This window comes from Oncorhynchus mykiss, chromosome 15 (assembly GCF_013265735.2).
Source record: "Oncorhynchus mykiss isolate Arlee chromosome 15, USDA_OmykA_1.1, whole genome shotgun sequence".
Lineage (NCBI taxonomy): Eukaryota > Metazoa > Chordata > Actinopteri > Salmoniformes > Salmonidae > Oncorhynchus > Oncorhynchus mykiss.
Window position 1 is genome coordinate 62728115 of NC_048579.1, and position 13662 is coordinate 62741776.

The 13662-nt window shown below is 42.1% G+C and overlaps 1 protein-coding gene across 1 annotated transcript; it reads right to left on the bottom strand.

Annotated features, from left to right (window-relative positions):
• Positions 1–1109: 1109 nt before the first annotated feature.
• On the bottom strand, positions 1110–12021 carry LOC110490570 (T-complex protein 11-like protein 2). Its single transcript, XM_021563997.2, has 10 exons — positions 11652–12021; positions 9092–9281; positions 8661–8793; positions 8445–8565; positions 7919–8142; positions 7265–7401; positions 6737–6924; positions 5960–6141; positions 5710–5882; positions 1110–2478 (listed from the first exon to the last, which is right to left on the bottom strand). The coding sequence occupies exons 2-10, from the start codon at positions 9267–9269 to the stop codon at positions 2207–2209; spliced, it is 1608 nt and encodes a 535-aa protein (XP_021419672.2). The 5' UTR covers positions 9270–9281; positions 11652–12021; the 3' UTR covers positions 1110–2206.
• Positions 12022–13662: the final 1641 nt, after the last annotated feature.

Genomic DNA, 13662 nt, shown 5'->3' on the forward strand with positions numbered 1-13662 from the left:
ATCCTGTCAGTTCTCTGTTCTGCCCTGCGTGGTATTACAGTGAGCCCGTATATACGAAAGTTGCATTTGCCATTTATTGCTTAGCTAATAAAAAACACATAGTATACAATCGGTGACTCATTGTCATATTTATCCTGATACCAGATTCGAATTTACGCAACTCTAACAATTCACAGGCTGTCATTTTTCATTCATGGTAACTTCGTGAACCAAATATCTAGCTAATTCAACGGCATCACATAAAAATTCAATAAAAAGACGTGGAAACGTTTATTCAACCAGTTTTTACCCAGTGGGTAGCTCCCCCCTTGAACGGTAATGCGCAATCTTTACAGCAATGCTCTGTACTAACTAGCTAGCTAACATTAGCTAGCCAGCAAGCAATGGAAGTTGGAACTTTGACAAGTGAGCTCTAAAAACGATATAAAATTAAACAAAAATTCTACTTGAATTTGTCATAATTTGGAGAATAACTAAATAATTGTTCATTCATATTAATAGATAAGAAACATAACTTGCTGTACCTTTAGCTACCATTATTTCCTCATAGCATGAGAGACGCGTTGCTTGGAAACGCAAGTTCTCACCAGTGATGTATACAAACCCTGGACTGCATTATTTGAATTGGCCACCGAGTGACTTTGAAGCCACAGGTCAGTCATTTGGAACTCCCCAGAAGGAGCAGTCCTCCATAGGATAGGAATGAATGGAATTCTACATCATTTTTTGTTGTTGTAGTGGGGACAGTAACATTACAACTTTAAACACAAAAAAAGACACTTTAAAGAAATGTTTTATATATTTAGCTCACATATAATTGAAAAAGTATGCATTAAACGGGGGTGCAAGATGGAGGAGAGGTGGCTTCAAAACCAGACAGGCAGCTGATTTGTCAGGTCACTGGAGTTCTTCTTTAATCTAACAGCAACGAATGTTCCTTCTAGTTACATTAGTTGTCCGATTGTAATCTTTACAATCTATGCCCTTTACAGGTATTACAACTCTCTTTTGATTGTTGTGTCTGTATGTAGACAACTATTTTCAATAAGCACACACACACAGGTCACTGCTAAACAAATAATAAGGTATTGTATTATAGCTGCATTTCATGAGAAGATAAAAATGTATTTATTCAAGTGAATTTTAAAAGCTAACAACATACAATGTTTATTCTGCGCCAAAAAGTTCCATTGTGGGAAGTTTTAGACATTTCAAAACACCTTCAGCACCTCTCATGACTTGAGTTCTAAACCAAAAGATAAGATATTACATAACATGTCCAGAAACATACAGCTGTTGGATAGCTTTTAGGGAAATATAGGTATAGAAGGACAACTAATACTGGTACCTTGAAGGTATAAAGCACGCAACTTTATAAATCCACTGACACAAAATAACAAAACAAAAATCTACATTAAGTCAACACATTCAAACAACCCAACAAAATTATTGAATACTATGCAAGGTCTAACATACAAAACATTTTCCAACGAATGTTAACACAAAATAAAACATGCATTATATTTATCTCCAAAAGGTCAAAGGTCAGAATCCATCAGATTTAGTGATTCCATAATCATATCAATTAATCAGGGTCCCCCGCCCCAAAAAAGTTATATATATATATAATATAATATATATAATATATATATATATATATATATATATATATATATATTTTAAGTCTCCTAATTTAGCTCAAGTGATTTAAACATGTCTTCGACATGTTGGAAAGCAACAATTAAAACATGTCTCTTGTTTTCAATCAAGATGACATTTCCCGAGCCCTAACCAGTTTAATGGCGAGTTATCACAAGCCGACATAAGTTAAAAACAAACTTTTTATATTTCTATTCAAACGGTGGCACTTCAATGAATAAGCTAATAGAATGAATAATATAGCATTTTGTGTTCTGGATTTGTCAACGTGTAACAAACAGTTATAGATCAATTTTTATGCACAGCATAAAGCATATGAAATGTAACGTTATAAAAATGGGCGACATGATTCTAAATATATAGGCCTTTCCCTTTTGTCATAAAGTCTATGAAACGTGGCGATTGCAGCCTCAAGGAATCAGAACGAGCACTGGGGGGGTGGATTTAGGTAGCTGCTAAGTCATTCCTTTCTTCACCCCTTTTTCAAATAAGGTGTTGTCAGCTCCAGCTTTGTATTGCTCCTGGCTCGGTAGGTATGTTGGCGGTCCTAGTTGGAGTTCACAGGGTTCTGTATGCTGGGGTCCTGAGGTGCGGTGGCTGCCGGTGGAGGCGCCGCGTTACTGAAGAGCAGGGTCTTGAGGATCATCATGTAGAAGGGGCTGTAGACCTGCTTGTTGAAGTTGACCAGGCTGACGAAGGTGACCGCCAAGGAGGTGAGCTCCGGTTGGATCAGGGCCAGGCCTCCGGGCGTCGGGGGCGGATTCACGTGAGAGTTGGGCGTGGCGAGGAGCACTCGGAAGTACTGCTGGACCCTTCCCTCTGGAGAGGAACAGAGAAGAGGCACAGAACAAACAGAGTGATGACAGGCACGAGGCAATTGTGTGTGAGCTATTCAAGCAATTCAAATAAACTGGAGGAAAATTTCACACAGTGTACAATTACACTGTCCATTCAGAATGTATTCAGACCCCTTCTTCCACATTTTGTTACGTTACAGCCTCATTCTAAAATTGATAACATTTAAAAAAAAATCCAAATTGATCTACACACATACCCCATAATGACTTAGCAAAAAAAAAAAAACAGGTTTAGAAATTTGCAAATGTATAAAAAAATAAATAGAAATACCTGATTTGCATAAGTATTCAGACCCTTTGCTATGAAACTTGAAATTGAGCACAGGTGCATCCTGTTTCAATCAATCATCCTTAGGATGTTTGTATAACTTGATTGGAGTCCACCTGTGGTAAATTCAACTAATTTGACATGATTTGTAGAGGCACACACCTGTCTATATAAGGTCCCACAGTTGACAGTGCATGTCAGAGCAAAAACCATGCCATGAGGCCGAAGGAATTGACTGTAGAGCTCCGAGACAGGATTGTGTCGAGGCACAGATCTGGGGAAGGGTGCCAAAACATTTCTGCAGAATTGAAGGTCCCCAAGAACACAGTGGCCTCCATCATTCTTAAATGGAATAAGTTTGGAACCACCTAGACTCTTCCTAGAGCTGGCTTCCCCAGCCAAACTGAGCCATCGGGGGAGAAGGGCCTAAGTCAGGGAGGTGACCAAGAACCCGATGGTCACTCTGACAAAGCTCCTCTGTGGAGATGGGAGAACCTTCCAGAAGGACAACCTTCTGTAGCACTCCACCAATCAGGCCTTTATGTTAGATTGGCCAGACGGAAGCCACTCCTCAGTAAAAGGCACATAACAGCCCACTTGGAGTTTGCCAAAAGGCACCTAAAGGACATTCAAACCATGAGAAACAACATTCTCTGGTCTGATGAAACCAAGATTGAACTATTTGGCCTGAATGACAAGCGTCACGTCAGGAGGAAACCTGGCACCATCCCTACGGTGAAGCATAGCATCAAGCTGTGGGGATGTTTTTCAGTAGCAGGGACTCAGAGACTAGTCAGGATGAGGCAAAGATGAATGGAGCAAAGTACAGCGAGATCCTTGATGAAAACCTGTTCCAGAGCGCTCAGGACCTCAGACTGGGGTGAATTCTCTGAATGTCCTTGAGTGACCCAGCCAGAGCCCGGACATGAACCCACACAAACCTCTCTAGAGACGTGAAAATAGCTGCGCAGCAACGCTCCCCATCCAACCTGACAGAGCTTATGAGGATCTGCAGAGAAGAATGGGATAATCTCCCCAAATGCAGGTGTGCCAAGCTTGTAGCGTCATACCCAAGAAGACTCAAGGCTGTAATCGCTGCCAAAGGTGCTTCAGAGAACTGAGTAAAGGGTCTGAATACTTAGTGGGGCAAAAAAGTATTTAGTCAAACAACAATTGTGCAAGTTCTCCCACTTAAAAAGATGAGAGGCCTGTAATTTTCATTGTAGGTACACTTCAACTATGACAGACAAAATTAGGGGAAAGAAATCCAGAAAATCACATTGTAGGATTTTTAATGAATTTATTTGCAAATTATGGTGGAAAATAAGTATTTGGTCACCTACAAACAAGCACGATTTCTGGCTCTCACAGACCTGTAACTTCTTCTTTAAGAGGCTCCTCTGTCCTCCACTATTTACCTGTATTAATGGCACCTGTTTGAACTTGTTATCAGTATAAAATCACCTGTCCACAACCTCAAACAGTCACACTCCAAACTCCACTATGGCCAAGACCAAAGAGCTGTCAAAGGACACCAGAAACAAAATTGTAGACCTGCACCAGGCTGGGAGGACTGAATCTGCAATAGGTAAGCAGCTTGGTTTGAAGAAATCAACTGTGGGAGCAATTATTAGGAAATGGAAGACCACTGATAATCTCCCTCGATCTGGGGCTCCACGCAAGATCTCACCCCGTGGTGTCAAAATGATCACAAGAACGGTGAGCAAAAATCCCAGAACCACACGGGGGGACCGAGTGAATGACCTACAGAGAGCTGGGACCAAAGTAACAAAGCCTACCATCAGTAGCACACTACGCCGCCAGGGACTCAAATCCTGCAGTGCCAGACGTGTCCCGCTGCTTAAGCCAGTACATGTCCAGGCCCGTCTGAAGTTTGCTAGAGAGCATTTGGATGATCCAGAAGAAGATTGGGAGAATGTCATATGGTCAGATGAAACCAAAATAGAACTTTTTGGTAAAAACTCAACTCGTCGTGTTTGGAGGACAAAGAATGCTGAGTTGCATCCAAAGAACACCATACCTACTGTGAAGCATGGGGGTGGAAACATCATGCTTTTGGGCTGTTTTTCTGCAAAGGGACCAGGACGACTGATCCGTGTAAAGGAAAGAATGAATGGGGCCATGTATCGTGAGATTTTGAGTGAAAACCTCCTTCCATCAGCAAGGGCATTGAAGATGAAACGTGGCTGGGTCTTTCAGCATGACAATGATCCCAAACACACCGCCCGGGCAACGAAGGAGTGGCTTCGTCAGAAGCATTTCAAGGTCCTGGAGTGGCCTAGCCAGTCTCCAGATCTCAACCCCATAGAAAATCTTTGGAGGGAGTTGAAAGTCTGTGTTGCCCAGCAACAGCCCCAAAACATCACTGCTCTAGAGGAGATCTGCATGGAGGAATGGGCCAAAATACCAGCAACAGTGTGTGAAAACCTTGTGAAGACTTACAGAAAACGTTTGACCTCTGTCATTGCCAACAAAGGGTATATACAGTGGGGCAAAAAAGTATTTAGTCAGCCACCAATTGTGCAAGTTCTCCCACTTGAAAATTACAGGCCTCTCTCATCTTTTTAAGTGGGAGAACTTGCACAATTGGTGGCTGACAAAATACTTTTTTGCCCCACTGTATGTAAATGTGATATTTTCATGTTTTTCTTTTCTTATAAATTTACATAAAAAGTAATACAAAATTGTCTTGTCATTATGGGGTATAGTGTGTAGATTGATGAGCAAAAAAACAACAATTGAATCAATTTTAGAATAAGGCTGTAACGTAACAAAATGTGGAAAATGTCAAGGGGTCTGAATACTTTCCGAATGCAATGTAGCTTGGCTGAGAACATTGCATTAAATATATACAATGAAATAGTTAGTGAGCCATGTCAGGCCCTCAGGTGTTGTTTTGCTTACCCACAAGACTGCGGATAGGGTTGTTTTCCTGGGTGATGCTGGTGATCTGGCCCTTGAGTGTGACCTGGAGTTCTGGGGGCAAGGCTGGGTAGTTCCTCTCAGTCAGGGACTTGTTGAGCTCACAGCAGATCTGACCACTGACGTTCCCCAGAGCCTCTGACAGGTTAAAGTCCCTGCAGAGTGGAGGAAGTCAGTGTCAATTTTCACTTTGAAATTGATATACGAGTGTGTGTGTTTATGTAGAACCTACGGGAGGTGCATGCCCTCCAGGAGCACGCTAGTCATCCTCTTGAGGCGCTCGGCCAGTGTGGGCAGCCCCGAGATGGGCCCTCCGATGGCGCTGTAGACAATGAGCAGCACGGAGGCCACGGCCTTTAGCAGCTGGAGCCTCCGCTGGAGCTCCCGCAGACGCACCTCGTCTGTCATCAGGGTCTGAGTGGGTTAAACACACACACACACACACACACAGAGAGACTCAAATGACTTTCACATATAGGGACGAATCATCAACTTAAGCCACATTTTTACTCCCATTGACATCAATGCATGACTAAATGAACATTTGACATTAGTGGAAGTTAGGATTCACCCCATGGAGACTAGATTTTAGACAATGGTCATTTGATAGACTTGTGGTTGTAAGTTGGTTGAGAGAGATGGTACCTTCTTTCAGACACTTGCATTCATATGGAATTCACACACATTTCAGACAAACAAACCCTCTAGATAAGTCTATATGCAAATAAATACCAAAAATTCATTTGACCATATAATACACAGAAACGAACACCTGTCAACATCCTTGTCGCCTCTATTCACACACACACACACACACACACATTTCCCCTGTGACCATTCAGCAACACCCTCACCACCTGACAAACGCACTGAATGTCACCTTTTCTTAATAACGAAGGATGAGTAATCCAATGGCAATCAAGATATGTCTTGAATAAGCAAATCATTATTTTGAATAATGATTTTGAATAATGTACTAAGACACACACACACACACACTCAAACCCACTTCAGGCAGTGGGCTCTTGTGGTAGTCCCAGGTGAGGAGGCAGATGAATCCACTGTTGAAGACCAGGAGGGGACTTGGCAGGGCTTTCCCCACCTTCCCATGGCCGTTGGGCTGCTCCACGGTTGGCATGGAGAAAAGCACTTCCTCCAGAGAGGACTTGATCCACTCAGTGGTATGGTCCAATGCACCTGAGGAAGTTAGGACAGTCATTTGTATGGCATTTAATAGAGATCGACATCTTTCATTTAATGATGTAGAGAAATCAAACCCACGCTTCACATGCTGTACATCCCACAACACCATAAAGCAGTACAGGCTCATAATTTACTTTGGAAGAAAACCAGCTAGACCTGAACCTTACACAGCATGCACTGTTCCAGGAGCACACCCTGTTCAAACAATGAATGAATTTAGGCACTCAACTGACAAATGTATTTGTAAAGAAACAGGGAAATGATCCAAACGCCAGTCCAATGCCAATAAAATGTTCCTCATAATAATTAAAGGTTAATAACAATGCAGACTCACTGGGAGTCTTCTCCACGATGCTCTGGAACTTGGCCCTCTCATACTCCACTGACTGCCTCTGCAGATCGGGCCGCAGGCTCTGGATGGTAAAGTTCACCATGTCCATCTTCATCAGGTCCAGCACCCGGAAGATCTCCCTGCTCAATGTAATAACACTCTCAAAACAGATGCTTCCAGAAGTAATACCTAGTGACTTGCCGTCATCAAACCCATACCTCAACATCTGTACTCCTAGCTTCGGAGATCTAAAAGGGTCAATTGAATTTAACAAAGGTGGACTTCAATTAAGTTGTAGAAACATCTCAAGGTGAGCAATGGAAACAGAATACATCTGGGCTCAATTTTGATTTGCATAGCAAAGGGTCTGAATACTTATGTAAATAAGGTATTTTCTATATATTTATTTTCAAATTTTGCAAAAATGTCTAAAAAACGCTTTTCACTTTGTCATTGTGTGTCGATTGATTACATTTTTTTTGTAATCCATTTTAGAATAAGGCTGTAACGTAACACAATGTGGAAAAATACATGGGGTCTGAATACTTTCCGAATGCACGGTAGCTTTAGAGAGGCAACAGAATCAAAATGGGGATGGCTACAAATATCCAAATAAATATTCACAAGGGTTGGAAACAAAACTTTGCCCAAACGTACTTGTACATTGACGCAACATTGTCGGGGCTCTCGCGGAGCTTCTTGACCTCATCGTCACGGACGGGGGCACACAGCTTGCCCATGATGGTGATGATGTAAGAGGCCAGGCCGTGTATGTCCACCGCTTCCTTGTCCGCCTGCTGGCGAATCAGATACATGTCCAGCACCTCCAGGATCTGAGTCCGTAGCCGATTGGCTCCCGGGCTCAGGAACGACAACAGGATCTGTTCAAAATAAATGGGTTTAAAAAATGAAACAATATATAGCAAGAAGATATCAATCTTAAAAGCTATTAGCCCATTTTAAATACATACATTCACAATACACACACAATTGGACAGGTGAAAGAATGGATTCCACTACATAACTGTTGCTTATCCACTTGTGTCAGATCAGTGATTACTGCTCAGGGAGTTAGAAATTATACATTTTCAAAGTCTTCCAACAGGGTCATCTTCCTGATAAGATAAGCTTTCCAACCATGGATTCATCAAGATTGATAGAGGGGAAAGGGGCCAATGCTCACCTCTCTGATCTCCTCCAGCAGTTTGATGGCGTGCTCATACTCTGGTGGGTCATCATTCAGCTCAGACTCCAGGCCATCCCAGAAAGCCTTGTGAACTATATATTTGACTTGCTTCTCCAAACTGAAGAGGAGAATTGAATATCATCAGTTGTCAATTGGCATTTGAGTAGCCCAAGTGATGGCCATGTTTACTGGGCGTCCATTTTGAGCTGGTACCTGTTCTGAGGTAGGTGGGGCTGCTCCACATGGAAGTCACGGTTGACAATGATCTCGTGGGCCAGGGTCAGGTTGGACAGGTCCCGGGCAGAAGAAATGACATCATCCAGTGTTATAGTTTTGGGCGGGCTGGCTGTAAATAGGGGGCATAACATTTCTTAAATAAGAACAAAAAGTGTTGAGAATAACCATTTTGGCATTTGAAAGCTCAACCAAAGTGGGGAGATGGCACACAGTGTTGCATTCCGATTCTCTATACTACTCAAAAAGTGATGACAACATCAATCCAATGCTTTTAAATCAATGATGGGAAGTGTGCAAGTGCACACTTTCTGGAAATGGGTAGGAAATGGAAATGCAATTTTTAGGATGACATTTTGACAAACATAAGAAGCAGTCCTACTAAACAGGGAGAAAGGAGATTTACTCACATGAGGGCGAGCTGTGCTTGCTGCTGGAGCAGTCACTGGTGAAGCTTTGGCGGGAGCAGTCAAAGTCGCTGGCAGACGTGATGCTGTTACAGCGGTCCGATGACGACTCAGCGTCGCTGCTGGCATCCTCGCTAACAGTGGTGGACATGGAGGTGGGCCGCTCATCATTCCCAGGCATGGTGGGATAGCGCTGCAGACAGGCACAGAAGTCATGCATGTATGTACAGTTGAAGTCAGAAGTTTACATACACCTTAGCCAAATACATTTAAACTTAGTTTTTCACAACTCCTGACATTTAATCCAAATAAAAAAAACCTGTCTTAGGTCAGTTAGGATCACCACTTTATTTCAAGAATGTGAAATGTCAGAATAATACTAGAGAGAATGATTTGTTTCAGATTTGACTTCTTTCATCACATTCCCAGTGGGTCAGAAGTTTACATACAATCAATTAGTATTTGGTAGCATTTCCTTTAAAATTGTTTAACTTTGGTCAAACATTTTGGGTAGCCTTCCACAAGCTTCCCAAAATAAGTTGGGTGAATTTTGGCCCATTCCTCCTGACAGAGCTGGTGTAACTGAGTCAGGTTTGTAGGCCATCTTGCTCGCACTCAGTTCTGCCCACAAACTTTCTAAAGGATTGAGGTCATGACTTTGTGGTGGCCACTCCAATACCTTGACTTTGTTGTCCTTAAGCCATTTTTCCACAACTTTGGAAGTATGCTTGGGGTCATTGTCCATTTGGAAGACCCATTTACGAACAAGATTATACTTCCTGACTGATGTCTTGAGATGTTGCTTCAATATATCCACATCATTTTCCATCCTCATGATGCCATCTATTTTGTGAAGTGCACTAGTCCCTCCTGCAGCAAAGCACCCCCACAACATGATGCTGCCACCCCCGTGCTTCACGGTTGAGATGGTGTTCTTAGGCTTGCAAGCCTCTCTCTTTTTCCTCCAAACATAACGATGGTCATTATGGCCAAACAGTTCTATTTTTGTTTCATCAGACCAGAGGATATTTCTCCAAAATGTACAATCTTTGTCCCCATGTGCAGTTGCAAACCGTAGTCTGACTTTTTTATGGCAGTTTTGGAGCAGTGGCTTCTTCCTTGCTGACCGGCCTTTCAGGTCATGTGGATATAGGACTCGTTTTTACTGTGGATATAGATACTTTTGTACCCGTTTCCTCCAGGATCTTCACAAGGTCCTTTGCTGTTGTTCAGGGATTGATTTGCACTTTTCGCACCAAAGTACGTTCATCTCTACGAGACAGAAAGCGTCTCCTTCCTGAGCGGTATGACGGCTGCGTGGTCCCATGGTGTTTATACTTGCGTACTATTGTTTGTACAGATGAATGTGGTACAGTGTTATGAATGGGATTGCATGCGTCTCCAGGGTAACATGATAACAGTGGCATTCTCAGCCAATCGTCCACAGATCCAGTTACACTTCACTGCTTAGATGGACAGGGTAATCATTCTCATGTACCGCACATCAGTCCAAGCAACATAAAAAAAAGGCACACTTCCAGCCATCCCATCATTGAGATCAAGTAAACAACTTGGCCTACACTTTTTAGAGCAATAAGTGTTGAGGCAAAGCACTTGAATTTAGGCCAATAGTTTTAAAATGGACCTTAAAACATTCCAATACACTATGTCGAACTACTAGGCCATATACAGAAGACACAGTATCAGACGTGTGTTGCCCTGTTGGGCTATCTGGCAAAGAAAACACCAACAACTCCAGTCCAGAGAGCTAGGTGGTGCTTCCTTCTTAACTTTTGACTGGTACTGTACATTCAGATTAAGCATATTCAAAAGTCTGACTTGTGATGGGAATGTTTACAAAAAGTGAGCCTGCGTGTTAGAGACGAGTCTTTCACTCTCGGATTCGTATAGGCTATCCGTCGCTCAGCACTACAAGGCTGGTTACAGCAAAGGGCATTTTCAGTTAATACTGCAGTACACTGTACAAGCTGCATGCACAAAACAATATATCCACACACACACGCGTCACTGAGAAGTGCACGCGATCCTGCAGCACCAAAACAAGAGCGCTGGACAAGACTGAGAAGAGATCTGCCTGTGCCAAAAGAAACGCAAGACAATAACTATGTCGCTGAAAGGGTTTTAATTGATTGCATTCCTCGCATCTAGTTACACAGGAAGAATTGTATTGAAGCTACCAACTCCAATTAAAATGTCGCTACAAGCAATAGTTGTTATTGTAACGACATTATATTAATCTGACAAGGAGCTAAATGGCTTTTTAACAGCTAGAAGATATATTGTTTGTAAACAACAATGCTAACGGTAAATCACCTATTTCTAACGGGTTCAAGTTTGTAACGTTACGATTACATACAGCCAGCTCAATCACACCAACAAGGATAAACATGACCCAAACAATAAATTGGTAACTAGCAACATCATAGAATAGGTAGGTAGGTGACTGTTGACAAGCTCAAAGGATTTCGCTATCTAGCTAAATTCCCAACTAGCATGTGCTAATTCTAACAAAAATATACATCGAAATATAGCTATGTTTTACCTTTTTTACGTCTCCGCTGTGGGAGACTAGGTTATACACCAAAAGAGTCGTTTGTAAAGGAGGTTGAGTCTAATTAGCTGACGGCACTTTAGTATTTTTAAAGGTCCAAGACCACAGCTGGCTTGCGGTTCGATTTGGGCTAAACCGTTCAGTAGCGGTGGGGGGTACTTTGTTGGGTAACGTTAATACAAACCTAAACCGTATATACAAACAGCAATTTATGGATAGATAGCTATCATTATATATCGAATACATGTTTAATTCATCTCAATATATGGTATATGGTATCCCAGCTGTAGCTTACTGAAAGGAAATATCCACTTCGATATATGACACATCCATTGTTTACAGTACAAGTACCTCCCTTTCCTTCTCGGTGAATGGAAGGCTCTTCACATGGGACTTCTTTGTTTACGGATGTGACGTTTGTGAAAGATGATATACATTTTTACAAAACATTCAACAATACATGATGCCACGTACATTGTTTTTTATATTTTGTATCCAGTGCATGATATCTAACACGTATTATCTGGGATCCTTGGGGCGTCCCTACCCTAAAAGATTTATAACTACCCCCTAAGCATTTTACATTACAACTTCAAAGGGGAGGGGTTAGGGACGTCCCGGGATCATAGGGAGCAATAGCAGTGTGGAAAATTCCTTTCACAACTTTACTTGTCATCTCTACTTTTCAAGGATACTCAACGGCACAGTAAGGACACAACCAGTTGATTTATTTTTTACATTTAACCTTTTGCACCACTTCCCACACAAATGTAATGAAACAGCAGGGAGCAGGTCTCGAACCCTCGACCTTCCAGCCCGAGGCCCGGCGCGCTATCGACTGTGCCGCAGGGTCGATTTCAGCGCTTATAAACTTTATTTAACTAGGCAAGAGAGTTAAGAACAAATTATTATTTATAATGGCGGCCTACCCCTGCCAAACCTGTCCCACACAAATGTAATGAAACAGCAGCGAGCAGGTCTCGAACCGTCGATCTTTCAGCCCGGCGCGCTATCGACTGTGCCGCAGGGTCGATTTCAGCGCTTATAAACTTTATTTAACTAGGCAAGAGAGTTAAGAACAAATTATTATTTATAATAGCGGCCTACCCCTGCCAAACCTGTCCCACACAAATGTAATGAAACAGCAGGGAGCAGGTCTCGAACCATCGACCTTTCAGCCCGGCGCGCTATCGACTGTGCCGCAGGGTCGATTTCAGCGCTTATAAACTTTATTTAACTAGGCAAGAGAGTTAAGAACAAATTATTATTTATAATAGCGGCCTACCCCTGCCAAACCTGGACGAAGCTGGGCCAATTGTGCTATAGGACTCCCAATCATTACCGGATGTGATACAGCCTAGATTCAAACCTGGAACTGTAGTGACGCCTCTTGCACTGAGATGCAGTGCGTTAGACTGCTGCGCCACTCGTCTGTGCTGTGCAGTAAGGTTGTATGGTTTCCTTTGTTTTGTGCTGGTAGGTAAACAATGCAAAAACATATACATGCAAAAGGATTGCTCTGTTTGACGAGCAGAAAAACTACACTGGCCCAATCTCCTATATGGGCATTGGTGAATGAGGGCATATTCTGAACTGATCAACCAGGTGGAAATTATGTGGCTCCTGTGAGGCTGTTAACATTCATTTTGTGAACTTACTTTTCAAATTCACTAAATACGTTATTGTATTTACCCTATTTACTTTTCTCTCACATCGATTCCAATTCTAAACAATTGAGTATCATGATGTTAATGGTCAGCATTTTACACTACATGATGTGTGTAGACAGTATTTGACATTATATATGTAGACAGTATTTTACACTACATGATGTGTGTAGACAGTATTTTACATTATATGATGTATGTAGACAGTATTTTACACTACATTATGTATTTATTTGACCTTTATTTAACTAGGCAAGTCAGTTAAGAACAAATTCTTATTTTCAATGACGGCCTAGGAACAGTGGGTTAACTGCCTGTACAGGGGCAGAACGACA